Raw genomic sequence first — 23,456 nt, forward strand, 5'->3', positions numbered from 1 at the left:
AGCAATCCGGTGCTGAAACAGGATGTAACCGCAGGTTCTATGCAATATCTGGTGTTGAGATGTATCAGCCAGCATGTGATTGGTAGCTAACCAGCGCTGTATTGCTGTACTGTATCATTATTTTATTGTATTTTATGCGTAGTTTTCATCTTTTACTCATGGAAAAGTTTTTAGGATAAAGGGTTGAGACGGATAATTACCGTACATCATCTGGCGCAAGACTGAATATTGAGCAGATGGGGAGGTTCTGTGCAGTATCCAGCATTTCACAGCATTCAGTGCAGGGATTTGATGAATTCTCTATCTATCTATTGTCATACACCTCAATCCCATTTGGGGTGGCCACAAACAAATCGCCTTCACCTCATCCTGTCCCCCGCCATTTCACTGCCCTGCTCCCAGCTCACACCCCCCTCTCTCATATACCTCTCCAACCCATCCCTCCATCTCATCCTCGGCCTCCCCCTCCCTCTTCCCCCCTCCACCTCACTCACATACACTCCCTTCGTTAGTCTTTCACCCTCCATCCTCTCCACATGGCCAAACCACCTCAGTGTGTTCCTCATAACACTTCCTATCACATCCACATCCACACCACAACGCTTCTTTATATCCTCATTCGTCAGCCTGTCTCTCCATGTGACTCCACAGGCTCCTCTTAACCCGCCACATCCCTGAGACGTGAATTCACGTCCTCACATGATGTGCACTCATGTCCCGGAGACGTAAATTAACGCGGCAACATTGCAAGGTCCCTAATTTGCACAATTTTCAATTTTCACGCGTGATTTTGGCCACATATACATGGGACACCTTCCTCTACAAGATGCCAGGCAGGGACAATGCCTTATCCAGCATGACCTCCTCCTCCCCCCTGCATGAACTTTTCTCAGCAATTCACCTGTTATCAGTGACCTGGCCAGTAAAGCCATGTCATGCCACGGTACGAAATTCAGGGCCAGAGTGATTCCCCAATTGATGAGAATGTGGAGGACAAACATTAGAGGAAGAAACAGTCAGAAATGATGATCAGGTAATTTGGCAAAAAAAGGTCAGGAATGGTGATGATTTAGTGAGTGAAACAATGCTTATAATGCCTATATTACCGTTTGAAAACCAATATACTCTCGTACTAAATATAAATTCGTACCAAATAAATAAATAAATACCATTTATGAGTGGTGTAGGATACTTATCCTCCCATTGAACTCGTTTTCTTTGCAGCCAGCCTGATAGAAAACCCTGGAAGGTAAGGAGGTACTCTTACCTGGAACGAGTATTTTAAACCTCAGGTGAGCGATTTATCTATGAATTTTCGATGTTTCTCACCAAAAGCAGATGTTTGAGCCAAAAAAAAAAAAAGGTCCAAAATGTCGGGACTGGGGCGTACCACTGCCCAGAAAATATCGGGATAGGGTGGGTTAAATAACTCATTTCCACTGCTCTCACTCTTGACTTGTGTCCTTCCAACAATGTCCAAGCTTCACTTCCCTACGTTAGAGTTGGTATCACAATACTGTTATGTAGTAACTTTTTCACTTCCATGCTCACCTCCCTGTTTCTTATCACTGCTTTCAAAGAACCAGCAACCTTTCTTCCCTGCTGTACCCTTTCAAGCACTTCACCCTCCAAACCTCCATCCTTATTCATCACACTACCCAAGTACTTAAACGTACTCACATTTTCCAATTCCTCACCATCCAAACTCGCTGTACATTCACTGACTTCACCTCTCTGAAAGACCATCACTTTACTCTTCCCTACATTCACCTTTAAATTCCGTTTCTTGCACACTCTCCCAAACTCATCCATCAAGCCTTGCAGCTCTCCTTCGTCTTCACTCAACAACATAGTATCATCTGCAAACAACAGTACAGGGAGTTTCCAAACACTATCCTCTCTCACCAGGGCCACTCCAACATCCACTACCCTACCTTGTACCTCTTTTATTACCCCATCCATGTACAGATTGACAACCACGGAGACATGACACATCCCTGTTTCAACCCAACCTTCAAAAAGAAAAATTCACAGTTCACCATCCACATGCACTGCAGCCTTAGCACCGTCATACATACTCTTCACAGCATTCAACAACTTCCCATCTACTCCATATATTCTTAATACTTTCCACAATCCTTGTCTACCCACCCTGTCATATGCTTTCTCCAAATCCATGAAAGCCGCATACAACTTCTTTCCCTTCTCTAGAAAGTTTTCCACTAAAGATCTAAGAATGAATTTCTGATCTACACAACCTCTTCCCTTCCTAAAGCCTCCCTGTTCTTCAACTAATTCCTCTGTTCTTTCTCTAACTCTGTCAATAGGTATCCTACCATACACTTTTCCTATTATACTAAGAAGACAAATGCCCCTATGATTACCACACACTTCTTTTTCCCCTTTTCCTTTGTACAAGGGAATAATTATACCTGACTTCCAATCCCCCGGGACTCTACCTACCTCCCAGGCCAATCTGCACATCTTCCACATCCATTCTACTACTATCTCTCCCCCATGCTTCAGCATTTCACCACACACTCCATCAATTCGTGGGGCTTTTCCCAATTTAACTTTCTCCATTGCTTCCACAACTTCTATCCTACTGATTTCTTCCTGTCTTCTCACCTCCCTCCTTCTCCCAGCCATTCCCTAGCCACTTATACTCGCATTACTTCCATCCTGTATGTTCAACAAATCCTTAAAGTGTTCTCTCCATCTGCTCACTTTTTCTCCCTTCTCCACTAGTAATCTACCATTTTTATCTTTCACTCCACAGCCAAACTCACTTTCACCCAGTCTTAGTCTCTTCACCTCTTTCCAGAACATTTTCTTACAGTCCCTCCACTTTACACTCAGATTCCTTTCAAATTCCTCATCCACTCTCTTCTTACTCTCTCTTACTAATCTTTTCACCTCTCTCTTTCTTTCTACGTATAACTCTCTCTTCCTCCTCTCAAATTCTTCCACGCCCCTGTTTCTCATCCATTCATTGTATGCTTTCTTCTTTTGTGCCACAGCCTGTCTCACCTCTTCAGTCCACCACGTTGTTCCTTGCACCCCCCTCCGTCTTCTCTTCCTCCCACACACCACATCACGTGAATTACAGTTGATAATTGAAATACTGAATGTTGAGCCAATGGGGAGGTACGGTGCAATATCCAGTGTTTCACATCATTCAGTGTAGGGCTTTGATGAATTACAATGGATAATTGAGAGTTTATTGGGAAATAAAATTATCAGCATTTGAGAGTGGCTTTCTAAAATAAAACTGAAATTTGCGTGTATGTGTGTGTGTGTGTGTGTGTGTGTGTTATGGGCAAACACAAGGTTGGCACTCATGTGTTTTTCTCTGAATTCGCCAATAGCAGCAAAATTTTTCCATACCATTTCCTCCATAAATTTGTAATACCAGATGCATTAGCCTAGCTAGGCAGTGTGAGGCTTGGTTTGATTAGGTTAGATTTGGGGCTTAGATGAAGTTAGACTATTGCTTCAAGATCATTTCTCTAGTTATTTCAGTCTCTGCAAGTGTGATTTTGTTTGGTTAAATGAGGTTAGAGTGGTTAGGTTAATGCTGACAGTCCCCATAGTTGTTTAATATTCTCTGTTAAGTGTTGGTTAGGTTAGGTTAAATTTTGGGCTTAGATGAGACTAGATTATTGCTTTAAAATTGTCTTTCTAGTTATTTCCATTTCTAAAAGTGTGATTTAGTTATGTTACATGAGATTAGAGTGGTTAGATTAATACTGACAGTCACCATAGTTGTTTAATATTCTGTGTCTAGTTTTGGTTAGTTAGATGAGGTTAGGTTGATGTTTTAGGGGGTTGGGGGGAGGAGAAACAGGGAAATGAGTCATAAATGTTAGAAAGGAAGGTCAGGAGCAAATTAATCATAAAAGACATTAAAAAAAATTGCAATATTCCGAAAAGCCATTTTTGCACAAATGTTTAAAATTGATTGATATTTGTTTTTGCCAGTTACCAAATAATTATTATCATTATTATCATTATTATTATTATTATTATTATTATTGGTTGTAGGTGGTGGCGACCATCATCCACTCACTTGATGTAGTGCTGCCTACTTCTTCCTTAGCCTTTATCATTCTTTTTCTGTGCCAGCCCTCCTCTCTTCCTATTTGTCCTGTCTTTCCTGTCACTGCTTATTACTCTTCTTTCCTTTTCAGGTGGCTTTACATTGAGTGACAAGCCAAATGGTTTCCTGTAAGCCAAGAAACCATTTACAGCACTGAGTGGTAACCATATAACCAAACCATACGTGCTCCCTACGTGTCAACAAGTGGGTTGGTGGAGGGTTAGCGCCCCTCCCCATAAAACAAATAACTCAGAGTCAAATGGCCACCCCTTACGGGATTATGGCGTCTGGCAGTAGGTAGATAGATAGATTATTATTAATTATTTTATTATTATTATCATTATTAATTTTATTACTGTATTATTGTTATTCTTATTATCACTTCTTTGATTTTGACATTCTTTTTGTATCACAAGTCATATGAGATGGTAGAATGGAGTGAAGACTTATATGAGTGAGAGGGTTTAAGTTGGGGGGAGGGCAGCAAAATGGCAGGAGACAGGGCAACATGAAGGCGATTTGTTTGTGGCCACCCCTTATGGGATTAAGGCATCTAGCTATTGATAGACAGACATATAGCCTAATTGATGTCCAAGTTTATTAATCAACCCAGATTAGTTTGAAAAAGAAATGGCATAGAAGAAAAGTCAAAACTGAGTAAATCCCACAGAAAATTATAAAAAAAACATAAAACTTAAGTGAGAGTGCATCTGTGAACATCTTCCAACTTAATATGGTGTGTGTGGGTTGGGACAGGGGTTTGTGTAATGCAGGGTGCTGTATTCTGGTGTGGTGTGGGATGGGACAGGGGTTTGTGTAATGCAGGATGCTGTATTCTGGTGTGGTGTGGGATGGGACAGTGGTTTGTGTAATGCAGGATGCTGTGCTATGGTGTGGTGTGGGATGGGACAGGGGTTTGTGTAATGCAGGATGCTGTGTTATGATGTGGTGTGGGATGGGACAGGGGTTTGTGTAATGCAGGATGCTATGTTATGGTGTGGTGTGGGACAGGCAGGGTTGTTAATGATATTTATGGTGTAGTGTGGGACAGGCAGGGTTGTTACTGGTATTTATGGTGTGGTGTGGGACAGGCAGGGTTGTTAATGATATTTATGGTGTAGTGTGGGACAGGCAGGGTTGTTACTGGTATTTATGGTGTGGTGTGGGACAGGCAGGGTTGTTACTGGTATTTATGGTGTGGTGTGGGACAGGCAGGGTTGTTACTGGTATTTATGGTGTGGTGTGGGACAGGCAGGGTTGTTACTGGTATTTATGGTGTGGTGTGGGACAGGCAGGGTTGTTACTGGTATTTATGATGTGGTGTTGGACAGGCAGGGTTGGTACTGGTATTTATGGTGTGGTGTGGGACAGGCAGGGTTGTTACTGGTATTTATGGTGTGGTGTGGGACAGGCAGGGTTGGTACTGGTATTTATGGTGTGGTGTGGGACAGGCAGGGTTGATACTGGTATTTCACAGCATAATATTTACTGGTGTTTTTTTCTTTGCAGGAAAGTGTGGGGTCATATGTAAAAGAGATATACCGGTATGTACTGACTGGCAGTAACAATAGTGGAGAAGTGGCTATCGACAAGAGTGATACCGATAATACAATTATAACACCCAAACTCCTCACACACTGACGTCAACATTACAGCCAAGATTGAAGGTAAGTCTGTCTGTCACTCACTATCTATTAGTCCATCCATCTATCCACCCACCTTGTTGCCAGATACCTTAATCCTGTAAGGTGGAGTTACAATTCTAGGGGCTTCAATGCTGAGTGAAAGAGAGTGTAGCTCATTTAGGCTAACTGCACAGATTTTTGGTTAGTTTATCCTTCTATCTTTTCTTTTTCTTTTTTTTTCTTGCTCTCTGAACCCTTCCATACTCCCTCTGTGTAAGAGATCTTGTGGCATCCTTCCATGCTAAGGGATCTTGTATGTGGCATCCTTCCATGCTAAGGGATCATTGTATATGGCATCCTTCCATGCTAAGGGATCTTTGTATATGGCATCCTTCCATGCTAAGGGATCTTTGTACTGTATGTGTCATCCTTCCATGCTAAGGGATCTTTGTATGTGGCATGTTTTAGGAGTGTAGCTAATGCTGTATGGTAGTGACAACTGGACAGTAGAGGAAGAGGATATTTGTAGGCTATACAGAAATGACAGTGATTAGATGAATGTGTTGTGTGTCCTTCAGTGTGAGGCCTGGGAGAGCTAGATTTATGACTGAAGAGTTGAGAGGATGGATGGAACGGAATGTATTGTTGTGATGAGGAGGGCAGCTTGAGATGGTTTGAGAGGAAGGATGGGACTAGAATGTATTGGTGTTGTGATACGGCGGGGTAGATTGTGATGGTTTGGACGTGGAGAAGATGGAGGATGACAGCTGGGTATGGAAGATGAGAAGTGTGAATGTTGAGGGTAGAGCTGAGAGTGGAAGATAAATGTGAATGTTGAGGGTAGAACTGAGAGTGGAAAATGAGATGTGTGAATGTTGAGGGTAGAGCTAAGAGTGGGAGATGAGAAGTGTGAATGTTGAGGGCAGAGCTGAGAGTGAAAGATGAGAAGTGTGAATATTGCCTACCCTACTTTACCCCACCCTTGCCTTCCCTGTCCTTGCCTACCCTACCTTATCCTACCCTTGCCTTCCCTACCCTACCCTACTCTACCCTTGCCTAGCCTAACCTACCTACCCCACCCATGCCTTCCCTCCCCTACTGTTGCCTTTCCTACCCTTCTATACTCTAGCATATGCAGCCCTACCCTTCCCTACCCTACCCTTGCCTTCAGTACCCGCCTCTACCCTTGCCTAGCCGCCCTTGCACTACATGACCCTTACCTATTGAGCCCTTCCTTTCTTAATTACCTTACGCTACCCTTCCCTACCCTGCCCCACCCTACCCTACACTACCCTTTGCTACTCTAAACAGCCCTACTCTACCCTTCTCTACCCTACCCTACCCTACCATACCATTACCCAACCCTACCCTACCCAAACGATGATGATGATGATGATGTTGGTGATGATGGTGATGGTGATGATGATTATGATGATGATAATGATGATGATGGTGTTGGTGATGGTAATGGTGACAGTAATTCACCTCTTCAACACAGGAGCATCTTTTCATATTTTTATTACCGACAATGGCATAACCCATGTAATTAAATGTGTTTCTGTGTGCACTATATATCTGTGTGCATGTTTATGTGTGCACTATATATTTGGACATGTGAAGAGAATGGAGAATGAAAGACTGACTAAGAGGGTGTATGTAGGTGAGGTGGAGGGAGGGAGAGGGAGAGGTAGACCGAGGATGAGGTGGAGGGATGGAGTTGAGAGATATATGAGGGAGGGGGGGGTGAGTTGGGGGGAGGGTAGTCAAATGGTGGGTGACAGAGTGACTTGGAGGCGTTTTGTCTGCGGCCATCATTTGCGGGATTAGGGCGTCGAGCTATAGATAGATAGACTATATATCTGTGTGCACTAAATATCTATGTACACTATATAATATATCTATATGCACTATATATGTGTGCACTATATATCTGTGTGCACTATGTATCTATGTGCAGTATATATCTGTGTGCACTATACAGTATATCTATGTGCATTATATATCAGTGTGCACTCTATATCTATGTGCACTGTACAGCACATCTATGTGCACTATATATCTGTGCTCTATATATCTGTGTATTTCACTTTCACCTTTCATTCACCAACTCGAAATTCAATCACATTTTCCAAACCCCAAAAAGCAGAGGCGGCGGAAGCAATGAAACCTGGGGGGAGGGGGGGCTGAAGGGACGAGTCCTAGGATGGCCAAGTCTATCTTAGGGGTGGGGGGCAGGGGCTCATTTTTTTCTTTTCAAGCTTTTTCCAACAATTTGCCCTGTATGGTGCATCTGGTGCATCTAAGTTAATGAATTATGAAGTTCAGAAGGTTGCTTTTTCTAGAGTTTTGTAAACATATTCAATGTAATATCAAAGTTGAATACTATGATCATTCATTTCAGATGCGAATGAATGTGTTTGAATGGATGAGTAAATGGAGAGTGAGTCGTCCTGTCTCGGCTACCTCCCTTTCCTTGGGGGAAGCAGCCTAGGTATATAGATAGATAGATAGATATCAGTCAATTTGCAAATAATCACCAACAGACATGTTTTCCTATAGGTCCAAATGAAAAATATGATACAACTGTTTTTCCAATATAACTAGAGAGAGTGGCGAGATTGATGGTAAAGAAAACACACTTATGTGTATGTGTTTGTATGTATGTATTTCGGCAAATATCGAACCAAACAAACCATATAAACAAAACACTTTGCCAGGGCACAAAAAGACATTCTGGCTTGTACAACACTACTTTCTAACGGGTATGCTTACGCGCGCACATACCGCTAGATATACCGTAAGCCACAACGTAAGTAGGAGGTTGTAAATCGTAAGCAGCTACTGTACATCAACATACAGGCCTCATACAACATTTAGTAAAATCAACATCCCATACTTTTGCGGAAACTGGAAATTATATGTATTTGGCAAAAAACTATTTACGTGTGTCATTAGCAGCGACAAAATCTCTGGTTATAGACACCACTGTCTTAGCCTTATGGCAGTGTAGGAGCATGACATTATACAATCTTTTCTGAGCCATTGTTGACCTGAGGTATGTCTTCACCCTGTGTAAGGAAGAAAATGGTCTTTCAGCTGTTGCTGTTGTGACTGGTACGATCATGAACAATTTCATCAGTTTGACCACTTCTGAAAATATGGACTGGAGAAGCTTTCGTGATATCCACATTTGTAACCTTCTTCAAGGTTTGCAACTCGGGTTTTTTTTTCTCTTTTTGGCATCGTGTACAAGTTCTGGGAACATGCTGAGCTGTCTTTCCAATTTCCTCCCATCTATATCTCTCATATAGAATTCCACGATTTCATTGTTCAGGTACAGTGATCCTCCATCCCAGTTTGCTGCAGTAAGCAAGAGACTCTCGACCTCTTTAGGAATTTTCGATGATGTCTGGTCAGATCGATATGAGAGCTCCAGATCCACAAGTCAGTGACTTCATAGTAGATCCTCTTAAAATAGTTATCTGGGGTCTGGAATTTGTGTGGATGAGGTCCTTCATCCATGGAACACGTTTGAAGCGAGGAAGACTCGCTTGTTCTGTGAAGACTTCAGAGGTTTTCACTACCTTTTCAAAGAATTCTTGGAATTTTCATCTGAGTGTAGTCATTGCAGGTACTGTTTAGATGCAGCTGATGCAGATAGTGCATGTCCCACTGTGGTATCCTTTCCCTGTAGCTGCAGAGCAACTTGTTCAGTAGCACTGAACACTAAGTGAGACAGAGTAAGCCCCCCGAAAGTCTGAAACTTCTCAAGCTGGAGCAGCCTTTCTGCCATAGTCATCATGGCTTTGAATATTTATTTCAGCCAAAGCACTGGTCAAAGCTTCATAATTCGCCAGGATAGACTCAATAGACCATGTGTGCACTGTACATGTTGTTGCACAAAGTGGCCTTAAACCAGGTGCTTCAGGTGAAAACATTTCATTCAAGTTGGTGAACACAAGTAAGCGCAAGTGAAAACCGCCAGATGGCAAGTCGAACATATTCCCGCGATGCTTCAAACACCCATTTCACTTTGTTAATATCTACACTGTTGTGAGAAACTGTGAATCACGGTGAGCTGTGTTTACAGCTGAAGGTACGAGCTGAAATTTACATAATACCATTTCCTGTATTCCTGAGGCTACCTACTTTTTACCACGCCACCTACCACAGTATCTGGGGGGGCTGACAGATACTAGCGCCGCTCCAGCCTCCACTCCCCCCCCTCCCCTGTTCTGCCGCCTCTGAAAAGCATATGGTAATTTTGACACCCATGGATACAGCTACTTATAAGAGTTTATATATCTATCTATCTGTTTATCGCCATATGCCTTAATCCCGTACGGGATGACCACAAACAAATCGCCTCCACGTCTCCCTGTCCCCTGCCATTTCACTGTCCTGCTCCCAACTCACACCCCCTTCTCTCATATACCTCTCCACTCCATCCCTTCATCTCATCCTTGGCCTTTCCCTCCCCTTCTCGCCCTCCACCTCACTCACATACACGCTCCACATCAGTTTCTCATTTTCCATCCTCTCCACATGGCCAAACCACCTCAGTGTGTTTCTCCTAACGCTTCCTATCACATCCACATCCACACCACAACGCTCCTTATGTCCTCATTTGTCAGCTTATCTCTCCATGTGACTCCACAGGCACCTCTTAAATAACTCATTTCCATTGCTCTCACTCTTGACTTGTGTCCCTCCAACATTGTCCAAGCTTCACTTCCATACATTAGAGTTGGTATCACAATACTGTCATGCAGTAACTTTTTTACTTCCATGCTCACTTCCCTGTTCGTATCACTGCTGTCAAGGAACAAGCAACCTTTCTTCCTTGTTGTACCCTTTCAAGCACTTCACCCTCCAAACTTCCATCCTTACTCATCACACTCCCGAAGTACTTAAAGGTACTCACATTTTCCATTTCCTCACCATCCAACCTCACTGTACATTCACTGACTTTACCTCTCTCAAAGACTGTCACTTTACTCTTCCCCTCATTCACCTTTAGATTCCATTTCTGTAACACTCTTCCAAACTCATCCACCAAGCCTTGTAGCTCCCCTTTGTCTTCACTTAGCAACACAGTATCATCTGCAACCAACAGTGCAGGGAGTTTCCAAACACTGCCCTCTCTCACTATGGCCACTCCAACATCCACTGCCCTACCTTGTATCTCTTTTTATTACCCCATCCATGTACAGATTGAACAACCATGGAGACATGACACATCCCTGTTTCAACCCAACCTTCAAACAGAACAATTCACTCAGTTCACTCTCCACACGCACTCCAGCCGTAGCACCATCATACATACTCTTCACAGCATTCAGCAACTTCCCATGTACTCCATAATTATATTCTTAATAATTTCCACAATCCTTGTCTGTCCACCCTGTCATATGCTTTCTCCAAATCTATGAAGGCCGCATACAACTTCTTTCCCTTCTCTCGAAACTTTTCCACTAGAGATCTAAGAATGAATATCTGATCTACACAACCTCTTCGCTTCCTAAAGCCTCGCTCTTCTTCAACTAATTCCTCTGTTATTTCGCTAACTCTCTCAGTAAGTATCCTACCATATACTTTTCCTATTGCACTAAGAAGACAAATTCCCCTTTGATTACCACACTCTTCTTCTTCCTCTTTCCCTTTGTACATGGGAATAATTATACCTGACTTCCAATCCTCTGGGACTCTGCCTTCCTCCCAGGCCAATCTGCACATCTTCCACATCCATTCGACTACTATCTCTCCCCTATGCTTCAGCATTTCGCCACACACTCCATCAATTCCTGGGGATTTCCCCAATTTGACTTTCTTCATTGCTTCCACAGCTTCTATCCTACTGATTTCTTCCTGTCTACTCACCTCCCTCCTTCTCCTGGCCATTCCCCAGCCACTTATACTCGCATTACTTCTATCATCTATGTTCAACAATTCCTTAAAGTGTTCTCTCCCTCTGCTCACTTTTTCTCCTTTCTCCACTGATAATCTACCATTTTTATCTTTCACTCCCCTACTAACTTTACTGCCACCCTGTCTTACTGTTTTTACCTCTTTCCAGAAAATTTTCTAACAGTCCCTCCACTTTACACTCAAATTCCTTCCAAATTCCTCATCCACTCTCTTCTTACTCTCTCTTACTAATCTTTTCACCTCTCTCTTCCTTTCCTACATATAAGTTTGTAATGTATAGATTCACTGAGGTTTATATACAGTATAGACACTTACTTGTTGGATGTCACTAATATTAATAATAATAATAATAACAACAATAATAATAAATAATAATAATCATCCATCCATCCATCATCCAATCCTACCTTGCCCCAAGAGGAACGTAGGAGCCTGGGGCTAAGCATGTTGGTCCTGACATTTAAGATGAGTGACCAGCCTCACTCATTCCTGAGTGGCATAACGTGAGCAATAACCCCAACAACCCCTTGGATATAAATCTTCACCGGTTCAGTGCGATTGGAGCACCTTTATTTCCCACTAAACCACCAGGTGCCATAATTTGGTTATATGGTTACCATCCAACATAGTAAATGGTTTCCTGGTGTACAGGAAACCATTTGGCGTGTCACTCAGTGTAGAGTCACACATAGGGAGAAGAAGAGGAAAGAATGAAGGAATGACAGACAAAAGAGGGAATGTAAAGTCACCTGTAGGCAGAAGGACAAGGAAAGAATGAAGTAAAGAGAGACAGAAGAAGATGGAAGGAAAGGAGGGAGGAGAGGAAAGGACAGACACCCAAGAGCAGCACTACATCGAGTGAGTGGATGGTAATAATAATACAGAGTGTAGGAGTGCGGGGGTAGTGGTGGAAGCCTTGGCCCTGAAGTGTTATCAGTCTCGATGTTATCATTCCACCCCCTGACTGGCTGTTGTTGTGTTGATAACGCACACAACAATACATGTACACATGAAATGACACCTGCACATACATGCAGTTGCTGCTGACACACCTGCATGTATGCACAACAGCCGAGGTGACACACACACGGATATGTAGCCATTGTATGGCTGAAGTGACATACACACGTACATATGTACTCAGGTGGTGAAGCTACACACACACGTACGTATGTTTACAGGTGGTGAAGTGACACACGTACATATTCACACAGCAGGTAAAGTTACACACATGGGTATGTGCACATGGGTGGAGTGACACACGTACAGTCATGGTCATAAATAATCACCTATCCTTCTGTATCCTGTGTCTCAGGCTGGCTCCTTTATGCGCGGCATGTCACACTGGTGTATAGGAGGCTGAGAGGGAGGGGCCAGGGAGAGAAGGGAACGTGGAGGGGAGGAGGGAAGAGTGTTGGTGCTGGGGTGGAGTTAGGGAGGGAAGGGAGGGAAGGTAGAGGAGGGAGAATGAAATGCAAAGTGGTGGCCACATCAGGGCATCATATAAAGGAGTTACCATTCAGTAGATAAAGCTGCATTACACCTTGTATAGCAGCATCAGATAACATCTTTAGATGGGTGGTGATATCAAGGGCTGGCTCGTTAGAGAAATATACTAATGTGACAGACCAAACATTAGTGTAGAACCATCGAGATTGCGTGGGTCCAGATTGTCAACGCGTGGAAGCCAGAGAACGAGAGGACACGGACCCGCAACCTCCAGCACACCAACGATGTGTGAGAGCCGTAATGACGAAACCAGCAAACCATTAACAACATTGTTTCCTCGGTGCCGTGAAGACTGCAAGAAGTAATTAAGGAAGGAGGCCACTGGACTACATACTAAGGTTTTCTTGGTTGCTTTGGCTTGACCAGTGTCGGTAAACATTGACATAGATATATTTTGGGAGTTTGGTTAGTATTTTGTTTCACTTTCCTTCTAACAGGTTATGAGAGATACCATTATTATATCCACCCTTATGCACAGACCTCAAACATATTTTTTTTATGCAAAATTATTCTAAACAGCCTTTTCATAACAGAGGTGCCATAAAATAGTTGACATGGTGGTGACCGTAGAGAGGGAGTGTGTACCGAGAGGATGATCATATTTACTGTGGACACAGCCATGTCAAAGGTTGAATGTGATATTTAGTCCAAATATTAAATACATGTAAGGGTAGAGGACATTTCTTACACAAATATGACACAAGTCAAAGCCATCCAGATTCCATTCTTCCTCCGAAGTCAAAATACACGGATGAACACAAATTTCTGGCTCCGCACTGATGTTTGAACTGTCACGTCGGTATATTTCTCTCACAAGCCAGCCCTTGATATCACCACCTATTTAAAGCTTGTTATCTGACTCCGCAATACAAGGTATAATGCACTATTATCAACCGAATATTAACTCCTTTATATCATAATATGAATGAAAGAAAATACACAAATTATGTGGCCACCACTTCACACTTCAGCCTCCCTCCCCTCCCTCACCTCACTCCAGGACCGTCACTTCGTTGCATCACTCCCCCCCCCCACCTTCCTTTCTCTCTCTAGCTCCTCTGTTTCAGCCCCTCTTACTCCGTGTGACTTGCCGCGCATAAAGGAGCCAGCCTGAGGCACGGCGTACAGGAGGATAGGTAATTATTTATGACAATGACTGTACATATCCACACAGGAGGTAAAGTTACACACACGGGTATGTACACATGGGTGGTGACACACATACATAATCACCCAGGAGGTGAAGTTACACACATGGACATGTACACACAGTAAGCAAAATGGCACAAAAGTACACAGTAGTATTTCCTTCTGTATCATTATAAATACAATGACTATCTCCAGTGCTTGCTTTCTTCACACCATTATAATTATCTATTGGGTAGCGTGGATTTTTTATCTGGAGCAGGTAAGTGAGACCATGAATTTGTGCCTCGATCGTATGTTGTCCTAAGGTGATGAAAATGGGATGTGGTAGCAAAGATAGACTCTTAAACAAATGTGTCCTCACACTGAAAGGGTAACTTAGATATTCTGGTGGGAGATATAAATGTTGTTATCTTTTACCAGGTTGACTGACGACAGAGAACGCTGTTGTGGGTATACAGTGAGCAGTAAAGTGCCAGAGAGGTACACAGTGAACAGTAAAGTGCCAGAGAGGTATACAGTGAGCAGTAAAGTGCCCGGAGAGGTATACAGTGAACAGTAAAGTGCCAGAGAGGTATACAGTGAACAGTGACGTGCCAGAGAGGTATACAGTGAGGAGTATAGTCCCCCACAGACGTACGCAGTGCCACTATAACAAATATGGTGAGTATCATTATTGGGTACTGTTAACCTACTCACAGTACTTGACTTGTGGCTTGAATATTTGAGGCGACGAGAAGTACTGTACACTCACCAACTTTTATATTTCCCAACATTTGTTTATAGTATTGTTCCTTCACCTTCATTTGGCCTAGATTTTCGTCGGCTTGCAGCTTACTTCACGTAGCTCAGTAGCAGAAAAAAGACAAGGCTGCGGCTCCTACATCCTTTACATAGCACTTCTTCGTGACTAACTGTCTTATCCTTGTGTTAATCTACTGTCACAACTCGGTATTCAACACGGAGAGATGGACATTTTAGGCCAAGTTAGAAAAGAAAGGGGCGGGGAGGGGGGTTAATGTGCGATGGGACAGGATGGGAGTTGCTGGTACAATGAAGGCAGTGACGAGCATTAGGGCAGTGAGCATGGAAGAAGAAAAGTCCCTGCATGACTGTATGGTGATCCCCACTGTAACATACGGAAGTGAACCCTGGACCCTGTTGGAAGGACATAAGCAAGAGTGAGTGCAATGGAAGTGAGTTATCTGAGAGGAGCATGTGCAGTTACACAGAGAGACAAACACAAATAAAAAAGTGAAGCAACGGTGTGGTGTTGATGTGGATGTAGAGTTACATGCAGAGACATAGGGAAAAATTGGAAATTAAGGAATGTTGTTGTGTTCATGTTGATGTGCAGTTTCATGTAGTGACAGATGGATATATGTGGAAGCTAGGGAATGTTGTGATGTTGATGTGCATGTGGAGTTACTTGGAGAAAAAGACAGGCAAATGAGAAAGTGAAGGAGCATTGTGGCATTGGTGTGTGGAGTTACACGGAGGCACAGAAAGTTAATTGGAGAAATGAAGGAGCACTGTGGTGTTGATGTGGATATGGAGCTACTGTACATGGAGAGACAGGCAAACAAATGCATAAGTGACAAAGCGTTGTAATGATGAGGATGTGTAGTTCCGTGGAGAGACAGGCAAGTAAGGTCGTGAAGGAGCATTGTTGTGTTGATGAGGATGTGTAGTTACATGGAGAGACAGGCAAATAAAGTAGTGAAGGAGTGTTGTGGTGTTGATGTGGATGTGTTGTTACGTTGACAGACAAATGAGGTAGTGAAGGAATGTTGTGGTGTTGATGTGGATGTGTAGTTGCGTGGACAGAGTCGACAGACAGACAAATGAAGTAATGAAGGAGGGTTGTGATGTTCATGTGGATGTGTAGTTACGTGGAGAGACAGGCAAATGAGGTAGTGAAGGAGAGTTGTCAATGTTGGAAAAAAACATTTTTTTTTTTTCCACCCCACTAGGTTTTGGGGGGTTTTATTGGGTTTTATTGTTTTTTGGGGGTTTCTTTTCTTATTGCTCATATTTATTTGTAAATCATTTAAAATAAGCAATTAAAAAGTAATTTAGAGTGAAACAAGATTTCAAGTGTTGTCTGAGGAACAGACTCTTGTTTAAGACATGTTGTTTTTGTTACAAGGTGGTCCGTTTGGATAAAGCCTCTGTTAACTTGTACTGTACAGGAAATGGACGGGTGAGGTAGGCTTCAAGCGCAAGTGCGCAATTTGACAAATATTTAGCTTGCGCAATGTCGCAAAACGCAAGCGTAAACCATTTGCATATATTTGTGGGAAGTAATGTAAAATATTGAGATATTTAAATGAAATAGCATACTTACTTTTATTTATTATTATTCTATCTATCTATTGCCAGACGCCTTAATCCCGTAATGGGTGGCCACTGGCCAAGCAACAAATCGCCTCCATGTCGCTCTGTCCCCTGCCATTTCACTGCCCTGCTCCCAGCTCACACACCCCTCTCTCATGTATTCTCCACTCCATCCCTCCATCTCATCCTTGGCCTCCCCCTCCCTTCCCCCCCCTCCACCTCACTCACATACACTCTCCTTGTTAGTCTCTCACTCTCCATCCTCTCCATATGACCAAACCACCTCAGTGTTTCTCCTAACGCTTCCTCTCACAGCCACAGCCACAACACAATGCTCCTTCACTTCCTCATTTGTCAGTCTGTTTCTCCATGTAACTCCACATGCTCGTCAAATTACTCATTTATTTCCACAGCTCTCACTCTTGACGTCTGTCCCTCTAACAAGGACAAAGCTTCACTTCCATACATTAGAGCTGGTATCACAATACTGTCTTGTAGTAACTTTTTCACTCGAGGAAGTTCAGAGGAGTGAGTGGGCTGCGCAGCGGAGGGACAGGGAAACAAAGGCTGTGATGTTGCCAGTTTGACTTTTATCTGCATTTTTGCAAGACATTTTATTTAATAATTCAATATAGATATACAAGAGCATGTGTAATTTGTTACAAAAATCATTAAAACATATTATTTAAATCAAATATCCACAGCCTGTGGATATTTGATATATAAAATATGTTTTAATGATTTTTGTAAGGAATTGCATATGCTACTCGTAATAGATAATGTATTTTTAATTTATTAATATTTACTACTACTAATAATAATAATCTAACAAATATTCAAATACATTGCCTCTGTTGAAGCATTTTAAGAAATGCTACTACCCTCCGTCCCTCCCGCCTCCCCCCAGCAGAACCCTCACGACCCGCCCGAGCTTCCCCCATCCCTTGTCCAGACATATGGGAAGCTCCCAAGACCACATGTCCCTTGGATTGCGCAGTGCGCAATCCACAGGACAGATGCGCAAGGCAGGTGTGCAAGCACAAATTTAGTTGTGCAAGCGCAAATAAATTTGCGCATGCGCACCTGCCTTTTCATGTGCGAAGTGCAATATTGCGTATGGTCTCGTGCGGTGCACAATGCGCAAACAGTATTCACCGGAGTGCAACGGTGCGCAATTGCGCTTTGCGCAAGTGTTTGTGCACCTGCCTAGCACTGGTAGTGTGAGTACGACAGCAACAAAATGCCTGCTGGTAGCAGCAGAAAAAAGACAACAGAATGGGATGTTGATATCTTAGAAAATGATAAACAGAAAGCAGCCTGCAAATACTGCAGCCAAATAATAAGTGCTAAAATTGAAAGAGTGATAACTCACATTCAAAAATGCCCGAAGAGGAAAGTTCATTATAGGGAAAAGGCAGGTGAGTTACTGAGTAAGGCCTTTAGAAAGACTAAATAAGTAATTACAATATTGTACGGTTTTCTGGAAGAACATTAGTAAGATTTTAGGAGACTGTCGGTCTTGTCTGCATGTATAAATATGATTGCAGAGAGAGGAAGTGTATCTATGTTCCCAGGCTACATTAAAAAAAAAAAAAAAAAAAAAAAAGGGGGTTTCTTGATTTTTTTTTTTTTTTTTTTTTGGGGGGGGGGAGTTTAATGCCAACCCTAAACATTGTAGTGTTGATGTGGATGTGTTGCTACGTGGAGAAACAGACAGATAGATGAGGTAGTGAAAGAGTGTTGTGGTGTTGATGTCGATGTGTAGTGTTGACGTGGATGTGTGGTGTTGGTGTGGATGTGCTGAAAAGTGCTACACAGACCCCTACATGGTTTGTGCATGTGTTGAAAATGGAATGTTAGAAATAAACTCAGAGTGTCTGTGAGTGAAGTGGAGAGGGAGAGAAGGAGAGGGACACCGGGATGATATGGAGAGATGGGGTAGAAGGAGAGGGAATGAATGTGGTGTGGGTTGGAGGTCGGGCAGCCTGATGGTAGAGGATGGGGTGACACGGAAGCAATTTGTTTGTTACCGAGCACTTCCGGATTAATGCATCTGGCTACAGATGTATTGACAGATTGATAGACAGATGGGAAGACAGACAGATAGATAGACACATATATGGACTGACATTGGAAGACAGACAGATAGATAGGCATGCATACGGACTGATAACAGAAGACAGACAGATAGATAGGTAGATAGTGGATAGATAGATAGGCATTACACTATACATTGTACTCTGAGCATGTATCAGTTATACCATTTTTAGGGTATAATAGTTTACCTGTATAGCAACTGATGGTATGTAGCACACACACACACACACTATACAGTGGAGGGTTGTCACATTCAGGACTAGTGTACAAAGTTAGACATACAGTTTGTGGATAAAAAGATCCCTATTCGCTACTGTACTGTCTCTCACTATTGATATTAGTGTTACTGTACATGTTGCACTACAGTGCCATATTCTGTTATGGCATGTTACATTGCTCTTATTAAACACCACTTGTACAGTATTGACGTCAGTCATATAAAGCTCATGTTATTGCTTTCTTTCTTAGCATCAGAGAGTTATGAATATTAATACTGCCTTTTAGGTTATAAGGTCAGCAATGTCCATCATATGCTACTTGTAAGCAATCAATGTTATTGTTGTTGCACAGGACAATCCTGAGCAGTGCAGTGTGTGCTGCATCACCTATGATGAGAATGAGCGTCGGCCACGCAATCTGCCGTGTGGCCACACCTTTTGTTCGTCCTGCATCTTACAACTGACCGCACCCAACCTGCTGACCTGCCCTGACTGCCGTGCCAGCCACCCCACCACCTCCCTGGATAATTTCCCAGTAACCTATGCCCTGGAGGCTGTTGTAAAAAAACTTAAGAGTGTACAGCTGGCACAGGCAGCAGGACCATCTGGCGAAAAGCCAGCCAAAAGACGATGTGGCACAACCCAGAAGAGGCCCAGTGGGATAAGCATGGAGCTTTGGTCCCTGCTGGTGAGGCATGAGAGCAGCATGAGGAGTCATGTTACTCGCTGCCATGACATCCAGTCCCAGCTGGAACAGTACCGGAATTGGCTGGCTGATCAGAAGGAACAAACCCTCCAGCTGATGAAAAAGTTGGAGGAATTCACACAGAAAATTGCTGCAACTGTGACACTGATAGAGGAGGAGTATGCCAGAGTGGTGGCCATGAAGCAAGAAGGAGAAGAAGGAGAGAAGCAGCTGGAGGCCAGACTGGAGTGTCTGCAGAATGCCAGCACAGCACAGGAGGCCTTCACAGCCACTGGCCACGCTGACCAATGCAGTGTGGAAGTTGAAGACTGGGGGGAGAAGTGTCAGCAACTGTTCCCTGATGTCAAAACTATCACCACCAGCATGAAGGTAGGCAGCCACTGCCTTCTACCACCAGGCTTCTGTAGTAACGTGAGCACACTTAAACTGACATATAAACTTTTGATGTGTGAAGTGTACGTTAGCAGAGCCTTCTGCATTAATGTTTGTGTTAATGCGGACAGGTGCATGAGGCCATCAGGACAGCCCCAGATGCACTGCCAGTGAAGACTGATGCCACACACAGACTTGCCCTTCTACCACATCCAGACCCGGCCTCCACCATCATGGACAGGATCAACACCATCACAAAGATGCCACAGCAAATAACAGTAAGTTACCCACTATTGTCACTACTCACTGCACCCCCACCAGTATTGTCTCCATGTAATAATAATGTCCATAAGAATGTACTAACAGTGTCCCATGTAATAACATATTGATGCTGTACACATGTACTAATGTACAATACTTGTACTGCCCACAGGTTGTGAACCTGCTGGAGATGAGTCAGCGCATCAAGACGCTGGTGGAGGCTGGCCTGGTATTTGCCTTCCAAGAAGACCAAGGTCGAATCCGGTCCTCCAGGATAAGCCTGGAAAATGACCAGATATACATGTACTGCCTTCAGGATCAGCCCCCACCCCCCCATGCCCACACACTGCAGGTAACTACACCGCTCTGACACGTACCATCAACTCCATCACCTGTTTGAGTCTTACACCACTCCAGCCACATATACCACTGATTTTTATCTCGCCTGTGTTATGAAGCTCACAATAATTTCTAATGCCTTAAGTTGGATGTTTTAGATGCAGGTCATACCGATGATTCCCTTCCTCATACATACATACATACATACATACACATTCCTCTCTCCCTGTTGCTCATCATACTCTCCATGTGTGTCTCTCTTCCTTCTTTCATTCCTCTGTTTAAAATTTCTCTACCTTTCTCTTTCCTTTCCCACACGTTTATCATTTTTCTTTCTTCCATCCTCTTTTCCTGTTTTTTGGTTCCCTTCCCTATTCTTCTTCTGTTTGCTTTCTTCTCCTTCCTCCATTAGCCCTCCTCTCCGACCTTCCTTTCAGCTTTACCTCCTTCCTGCCTTCCCTCCAATCGTACTCTGTCATCAGAGAAATTACCAATATGCCGGGAATCGAACCCGGGACTCTCAGGCGAGAGCCAGGCAACATACCACTACACCACGAGTGCCAGGGGGTTAACTCATCCTCTTGATGCCCACAGTGGGGGCGGAGGGACGTTGGTTACAAGATTGTGACAACGTGAGTTAACTTTTAACTGTCGTGGTGTAGTGGTATGCTGCCTGGCTCTCGCCTGAGAGTCCCGGGTTCGATTCCCGGCATATTGGTAATTTCTCTGATGATTTCTCCTGTGAAAAAAATACAGGTTCTCTCTTCATTGTACTCTGTCATACTTTCCTACTTCCTTAGTTCCATCCCTTATCTGTGTATCGTCTTTCTTCCTCGTTCTCCTTTTTCTCTTTTTACCATTATCATTTAGTTTTCTCCTTCCCTCTGTCTCTACACTCTCTTCTTCCTTCATACGTCCCTCCTTCCTTCCTTCTCTCCGTTTCTGCACTCTCTTCTTCCTTCTTACATCCCTCCTTTGTCATTTCACATTTGTGTAAATCTGTTTCCTGCTTTCTTCCAAATTTTTATTTTTCTCTCATTTTCTCCACACTGCTTTTCAAGTGTTTGCTAATTCTGCTTGTTCTTATTTAGCCTCATCCATTGTCATCTTATTTTCTTCTTGTCTCCTTTCCTCCATTTTTCACTTCCTCCTTTTTCTTCTCTCTGCCCACCCTCGTGTTTTTTCCCAGTAATTTCCCTCATACTTTATTAAAATTTTGTAATGGTTTCAACGCTTGCCTCTGTAACCTGCATTGCCTTCCATTTCCTCCGTGCCTTTCCACTCCTGTTTTCATTTATGTTCTTGCATTTGTCCCATGTTGTCCCACTTATTTGGTATTTAATTGACTCATCGCTCTTGCCTTGAATCAGTTTTTATTTTCTCGTTTTCTTTGTAATGGTTCTTTTTCCATTTTACCCACATTTTCTTCCCACCCCCAAACCATTCTCTGTCTGTCTGTCTGTCTCTCTCTCTTTCAGTTATTATTTTCCTCCCATCCCCCCTCCCTGTCTTTCTCTGTCTCTTAGCTATTTTATTCTCTCTCTCTCTCAGTTATTATTTTCCTCCCATCCTCCCTCCCTGTCTTTCTCTGTCTCTTAGCTATTTTATTCTCTCTCTCTCTCTCTCTCTCTCTCTTAGCTGTTCCTTCCCTCCCTCCCTCCCACTCTCTCTCTCTCTCTCTCTCTCTCTCTCTCTCTCTCTCTTGGCTGGCTGTTCCTTTCCTCCCTACTTACTCTCTCTCTCTCTCTCTCTCTCTCTCTCTCTCTCTCTCTCTCCTGCTGCCATATGCTCTAACCTTGCCATGGCGCCCTCCTCCTCTCGTCCACTTTATTTGCTCACACTTCTCCTTCTTTCCTTCCTCCCTTCTCTCCTTGCCTCTCTGTGACTGACGTTGTTGTGTTGTGCAGGTGAGTGAGGTGCTGGGGGCCATGGACCTCTCCTCCACCACGGTCCATCTGGACCTGGGCTGGGGGGGGTCAACAAGAGGGCGGGTCCACATCCGGCTGAGTCCCAACACGCCTGCAGCACAGCAGTTTAGGCTGCTGTGTACCGGCCAGACCGGCATCTCATACCGCAACACTAAATTACACGACGTGGGGTACAAGGGCAGGCTGGGGGAGTGTGTGTGGGGTGGGGACTACGAAGGGAAGGGAGGGGAAGGAGGGGCAGGGATAATAGACATCAGAGGTGGGCAGTACCAGAGGTCAGGCAGGGCGGGGGCCGTGTGGTGGTGGGGTGATGCTGACGTGGCTGCCCAGTTTGTCATCACCACCAGGGACTGTCAAGGTGGCGAGCTGTACTGTGATGTCTTTGGTGAGGTGGTCAGCGGGCTGGAGGTGGTGAGGGCAGCAACCAACCACAGTGACATCACACAGGTCACTGTGGTGGACTGTGGTATTGTGCTTAACCAATAGTTACTCTACTACATCAGTGTACTCTAATGTACAGCATGATAATTGTACTGCATTGTACATTCTCATTTACTTTACTACCATTATTACTAAACTGATATTCAACCCCCCATGTAGCCTACTGCATTGTACTACCTTCATGTAATGTACTGTCTTGTATTACTACCATGATTATTGTGTTGTACTAACCTCATGTACTACATTGTACTGTTCTTATGTACTACACTGTGTTATCCTCACATACTGCACTATACTGTACTACCATGATTACTGTATTATTTTGTAATAGCCTCATGTATTGCATTGTACTGTCCTCATGATTATTGTACTGCTTTTTCTATCCTTATGTCCTCCACTATACTGTACTTTACTACCATTATTACCATGTTGTACTACCCCATCTACTAC

At 43.5% G+C, this 23,456-nt stretch overlaps 1 protein-coding gene across 1 annotated transcript; it reads left to right on the forward strand.

Annotated features, from left to right (window-relative positions):
* Window positions 1-9,129: 9,129 nt before the first annotated feature.
* LOC145392954 (uncharacterized) lies at window positions 9,130-23,051 on the forward strand. Its single transcript, XM_080267248.1, has 7 exons — window positions 9,130-9,168; window positions 13,292-13,389; window positions 14,731-14,851; window positions 19,312-20,034; window positions 20,169-20,315; window positions 20,471-20,650; window positions 22,545-23,051. Exons 1-7 carry the CDS (start codon window positions 9,130-9,132, stop codon window positions 23,049-23,051), a joined length of 1,815 nt encoding a protein of 604 aa, XP_080123374.1.
* The last annotated feature ends 405 nt before the right edge of the window (window positions 23,052-23,456 follow it).

The sequence above is a fragment of the Coenobita brevimanus genome, chromosome 3, assembly GCF_032717465.1.
Source record: "Coenobita brevimanus isolate Jiangsu-jjx chromosome 3, ASM3271746v2, whole genome shotgun sequence".
Lineage (NCBI taxonomy): Eukaryota > Metazoa > Arthropoda > Malacostraca > Decapoda > Coenobitidae > Coenobita > Coenobita brevimanus.